Source organism: Leptosomus discolor, chromosome 12 (genome assembly GCF_034619465.1).
Source record: "Leptosomus discolor isolate bLepDis1 chromosome 12, bLepDis1.hap2, whole genome shotgun sequence".
NCBI lineage: Eukaryota > Metazoa > Chordata > Aves > Leptosomiformes > Leptosomidae > Leptosomus > Leptosomus discolor.
In genome coordinates, this window is record NC_141402.1 from 20,319,869 (window position 1) to 20,326,015 (window position 6,147).

Here is a 6,147-nt window from a genome sequence, read left to right on the forward strand (position 1 = left end):
ATAGATACTAGAGGAAGGAAGTCTTGCTGGACAAGCTTTGTCGGTCTTACTGGACAAGTTTGTATTTTATTCTAAACTTGGCAAACACATGGAGTTATGATGGCTTCTCTCAAGGGAAATAGTGGGAACGTGCTATAAGATGCTGGTCTTCCAGACAGCTTAGTTATATCTTGTGAGTAATCTGAGTCATTGCAGCAAGAACCACGTTGTTCTTTGCATCTCTGTGAGCCACAGTTATAAACCCTGCCTGAACGAGCAGATGTAACCATATCCAGAGATTTGGCTGAACCTCATAATAGGAATGCTGGTTTTGCCCACCCAACTTGGAGTATGACAGTGGAATTTTAGTAGAAGGCTTCCTGGACATCCCTATGCATGCATCTTGATCAAGATGTGATAAAACAGATTTGGTGTCGACAAGTTTCCTTGGAAATATTTAAGTTGTAGCTGCATAATTTATTGCAGTCATAGACTGTTCCTGGAAAAGGAGCTGTGGTATTTTTTATGGAAGCATTGAAGTTTTATGATGGGGTTGTTGACATTACAGACTTTTAAATGTATCCCTCGCTCATTTTTGTAGGTTTTATGCCTAGAGATATTAAGACAGTTTCACTGTGTAAACCAAATGCTGTATAACCTGCTGTTGGAAAAAAAAAGGTGCACTACTGTGAAACCCATGGTAACAACAGCTAAGAATTGAATAAAAGGAAGCAAATGCAAGAGGAAGAAAAGCCTTTTTTTCCTAATGATTCAGTTTTGATGAAGATCAGTTGTTACAAGGATCAAGTCCTAAGGACTAAGTCCTCGTATCTTTATATGAAGGCTGTGCATGATTAGACACTGCAAATCTTCCCTTCTCCAGTATTTCCCAGCATTATAGAGATGTTCTTGTTGGATGGTGGGAGCCTTACATCCAACTGATGGTAATCACACTCTCACCAATAAAAATAAATAAATGACTGAGGCCAGTTACCTCATAAGCATTATCTTCTAATTTATAACTGAAAATGTCAGCTATTAACTACATCTACTTTCTTCCTTAATAGGAAATACCGTACCAGCAGTGTTTGCCATACCAGCAGCAAACCGACCTGGCTTCACAGGCTATTTTATCCCAACACCACCCACTGCATACAGGAACCAAGCCTGGATGCCCTATGCTGGAGAGAATGAATTACCAGGGCAGTGGGCAGACTCAGTAAGCATCCTGGCTTTTCTAACTACATGTATTTTCTGTGATTTAGCAGAGGAGGGGTTTTAAGCAATGCTAAGTGATCAGCAAAGAATCTGAGCAAGATAATTCTTCCTTGAATGGTAATAATCTCTTGTAGTGAAAAGTTATGAGAGGGGGCATAGATACCTTAGCTGTCCGTCCCATGAACTGTAAGTAAGGTCTTTTAGAGAGCTACATCATTCGCTAGGTTAGGGGCTGGCACCCATTCAAAGTTGATGGGTTAGGTACCTTTTTTATTTCTCAAGACAGAGGTTAAATATTTGGATAGGCACGTGGCAGGAGTAGGTGATGCTGCCTCTCAAGTGGCCTTGTGCTGTTTGGAAGCTGGGGAGCATCTTTACCTCCTGGAGGCTTCTCTCAAGACAGCCTAGCTCCTGAATCCTAGCTCCCGGCTCTGACACAGCCCTGCTGCACAATGTTGTAAGTCCTCCTGCAGGCCGCAGTGACAGATCATAGATTAAATAATTAATTGCACAATCCTAGTCTGGGACAGATGTAATTTTTAGCCCAACATATACCTATATTTCAAAGAAATAAAGTTGAGACATCCTAAAATGAATTGCAGTAGTTTATCATGTTTGAAACAATTTCTAAAATTTAGAGTGCTTTTTCTACTAGGGAAGAAAAGATCAGTTCTTCTGCTTGAGCTCACATCTGGTATTTATGCAAAACCAATTCAACTAAACAAACTGGGAGATGGATTCTATTTCCTTGTGCATTTCAACAACAGAAAAATTTAATGAATTGTGATTGGAGTCTAATAGTTGGCTTTGAGCAGCTAAGCAAGAGACAGCACAGTCATATAAATGGGGGCGGCTCTTTGTTGCCAAATCTTTATTACTGCTCCTGATGCCTGCAAGGAAAATAAATCAGTTTGACTGTCAGATGCAAGTCTGAATTTGTAGGCTGAAATGTCAAGAAAAAAAAAAGTTCATCTGTAAGGTTAGCACATCTGCTGATCTGCCTCTGACACCTGGAGGCTTTTGATGCCGTAGTACAGATTCCCTTCCCAGAGCTGCACTTTAAAGCATGGAAAACCTTTTTTTTATTCCCACTGTTTTGTTTATTTGTTGGTTTTGGGGGGTTTTTTGGCTGTTTTTAACCCAACTGACATTTTAAATCCAGGAGGCCCGTTGTGTCTGAGCAATCATTTTAAACTTTAAGAAGAAGAAAAAAAAAAAACAAAACAAAACAGGAAAAGTATTTTACTTGTTTTCCATTCTTTTTCCCTTTTGTATCCATATTCCGTGGCTGCAGTCCCATGAATAGTGTCAGATATCACTTATCAAAAGGGGAGACTGAAAACAAACATGACAAAACTGGAACACAAGTCTCCAGCCCCCAGCTCCTTCCTCTGGAAGAAGAAGAGTGTAACCCTTTTGTGGGTTTCCCTGTCTTCAGGGAAGGAAGTGGGAAGAGCAGTTAGTGACAATGGACTGTACACAAAGGAACGGAGAGAATTGCAAGAAGCTGTCTGAAAAATAACTGTGGCAATATAGAATTCAAAGGAAACAAATATTCCTTTTAACTTCACTTACCCATTACAGAACTTTAACAACTTCTTCTTACTCAGATTTTTAGCCCTCCTGTGGCTTTGCAGGAGAAGAAGAAAAAATGTAAAACCAAACCACTTCAGTTTCTACAATGAATTTGCACCTCAGAATGACTACAAATCTGTCAAGAAATTGTCTTTATTTGAAAATAATTACTAGAGGAACTAGTAATAGTGTTAGTAACATAATACAGTCAGAAAACCTGAATAAAACTGGAGAAAAAAATTATCTAAAGTAGTACTCACGAGTTTGAGTTTCGGGGTGCTTGCTGGTTTCTGAGCCTCTAGATTATAGCTCAATCATGCTTCCAAGGTTTTCTTGACAATTAGTAAGAACAGAGGCTTAATATCAATGAGATGAAAATTGAAATACTGTACTTTTCATGGATTTCCACTAGCTGGACTGTAAACAGGAGGACGTAGGAAACTCGAGATTTGACAACAAAGAATTATCTTATAAGCTCAATTTACTGTAATGTACTATTTTCACAGTTAAAAGGTAAGTGTTGAAGTACTAAGGTTTGTGGGAGAAGGGAACTGTATCTGACAAAGCATTTATTTTTCAAATTGCTAGATTCTGCTTAGTGAAAGTAGAAACCTGGTGGCCTCTAGTGGTGTGTTCACATCCTGTACTACTAAAACGTTTGTCTTTTGATTAATCTATTGTAAACTAAACAGATGCAACTGCATTTAACGATCACTTTCATATCATGCCTGGTTCCTATGTTTGTCTCATCACACCATGCTGAACATATTTGGCGTTCACTGCATTGCTTGATGGATATCCAAGATCGTATACAGCATGTGTAAATCCTGGTGGTCAGGTTTTCATAGGTTCTTAGATGCCCAAAGTGGTAAGATTTTAAAAAGCACCCAAAGGGTTAAACTCTCACAGGGCCAGAGCTAAAATGGGATTGAAGCGAAATTACAAAGCGCCTCATTCTGAAATCCATGCTGAGGTCCCATGTTCCCCAGAAGGTATATAAAATTGGCAGATGTTTCACATCTTGACATTTCAGTCTGCTTGCAGACACCTAAAATTCTGAAGATCTGCTTCCAGCATAGTGACCAAAGCCTTAGCCCTCGTAGGTAAAGCGCCTTACACCTCAGCCTGACTGAAATCCAAAAATTAGCAGAGATGCCTGCCTAGCCAACAGTATTATACACTTACATAAACCTTATTGTATTTGGAAAGTAAAAAACCATGTGTTTTTCCCATTTACAGCAAAAAGAATTACGAAGTTAACTTTTTAGTAATTAAACATTGTGGAAATTTATCGATTAACTTATAAGTATAGTATTCTGAGTATAGTGTAGATAAGTATAGTTTTCTGAGTCACTCAGTTCATAAAAAAGCATCACTGAACTTGCCTTACTTGTCATTGGCATGGACTAGAATGATCAGCTTTTTCTCAAGGAGACATTATCTTGTCCTAATAATAGGTTATGGTTGCCTTCTGTAACAACATAAAGCCTTCTTCAAAACGTAGATTCCTGTTTTACAGACTTTTGCAAAACAGAAATAAATATTATTTTTATTTGATGCATTAAAAACTTCTGAGGACTATGAAGACTGGTATCATGGTTCATGGATTTCGGAAGGAAATTTAGTATCTTACATTGACTAAAGGGCCTACATTATTATTTTAGTTTTAGCCAGTGTAATGTGGGGCTGAAATCAGTGAAGTTACAACAGAGTAAAACTGTGACTCCCCCATGTGATTCTGTTAAATGTGGCCAGAAATCCTGATACTTCTGAGAAGTCAGTGTTGATTTCCAGGTTGGCACACCTGACGTTATCCCAGTTGTCTGGATCTAGTGAGTTTTTCTTAGGAACAGTAAGAGAGATGTGGCTGACTTGGATTAGACAGTGGCTGCAGATCAGCAAACTCTACTTTCCTGTTCTAGGCTTTTTAGTGTCCTGAAACATAGTGGTGCTGTCTGTTTAAGACTGAAGTGTTTAGGAGGAGTAGTAAGCAGAGGACACACTTTCAGAAAAGCCTTCTCCCTTTGACTTTTTGCTGTGATGATAAATTAGGACATGCAATGTTTCCCCTGCTAGGTGTTTTTCCTGCCGTAGTCTGGGGAGTGGAGGACCTGGTACGTTGACATATATGCATAAATGGCACATGTCAGGATAGACATTTGTAAACAGATGCTTAGGAGTATGATGTTTACATTCTCTTCATATGGTGCTATCTGTTACATCTTATTCTGCCCCAGGGAGGTTTGATCCTGCTCTGGCAGAGGGGCTGGGCTAGATGATCTCCAGAGGTCCCTTCCAACGCCTGCCATTCTGTGATTCTGTGTCTGTTAGTGTGTTAGTGTTACCTGGCAGGTGGCACTACAGATCAATTGTTCTGTATAATTCTGTTTTGCATATTTACGATGCTCTACAGGTACCACTACCTGGATACATCGAGGCTTATCCACGGCCCCGCTACCAACATAATTCTCCTTCGCGACTTCCTCGCCAATACAGCCAGCAAGCGAGCATGCATCCCAGCCTGGAACAAGCTCCTTTGCCGTCCACTGCAGCTTCTCAGCAGAGCCTGACAGAAAATGACCCGTCTGATGCTCCTCTCACCAACATTTCTACAGCTGCCCTTGTAAAGGCAATAAGAGAAGAAGTTGCTAAACTGGCCAAGAAGCAAACAGATATGTTTGAGTTCCAGGTCTAGTATCTTTTGTGCACAATATTTGTATCATGCAACCTGGGATAGCCAAGAAAGCGACTTCTTTAATTTTCAGTTACAAACTTTCTGTGAATTGTGCCAAACTGATGGCATTTTTCTCTGTCTGAAAAGTCAACACTATGAAATGACTGAAAGTAAGAGCAACAGGACTCTGAAGATACATAATTCTGCTTGCCAGCTAAGGAAATGCTGCCAGGTAACTGTTCAATACAGATAAGTTTGATCATATGCAGTTGTCACTTAGCTCTCATATTATGACCCATCGTCACTAGAGATGCTGCTGGACATGTCTGTGCCACACGACATTTCATTTGCAGGCCTAAAGGCAGAGCTACTGAAAATAACTTCTGCATGTCAAAAATTTGATTAGAGATGAAAATACAGTAGAACATGGTGAGCTAAAGGCCACAGCAGGTGTGGCAGTGGCCATGTCAGTCATTTGCTGCAGGACATTGTATAAAGGATGCTGATTTCAGCAATGCAGAGTCATTCAGCCTTTTCATTCTAGACAGTGTATTGAAACCAAAAGAATTTGAGATGAGTAAGTAATACAAATAAATGTCCTGTAAATAGCTCTGATTCTCCTCAACCTATTAACAGTATAAAGAAGGGAAAGAAGAGAAGACTGAAGAAGGTGAATGGTATTTTGATAATCGGTCGCTACC

The 6,147-nt window shown here is 39.7% G+C and overlaps 1 protein-coding gene across 1 annotated transcript in view; it reads left to right on the plus strand.

The window, feature by feature from the left end:
• The window catches only part of KIAA1549L (KIAA1549 like), a 77,846-nt gene extending 72,379 nt beyond the window's left edge, over positions 1 to 5,467 (plus strand). The window contains exons 22-23 of the mRNA XM_009956467.2: positions 1,047 to 1,198; positions 5,186 to 5,467. Of these exons, the coding sequence (XP_009954769.2) occupies positions 1,047 to 1,198; positions 5,186 to 5,467 (434 nt within the window). The remainder of the gene's footprint in view (positions 1 to 1,046; positions 1,199 to 5,185) is intronic.
• The last annotated feature ends 680 nt before the right edge of the window (positions 5,468 to 6,147 follow it).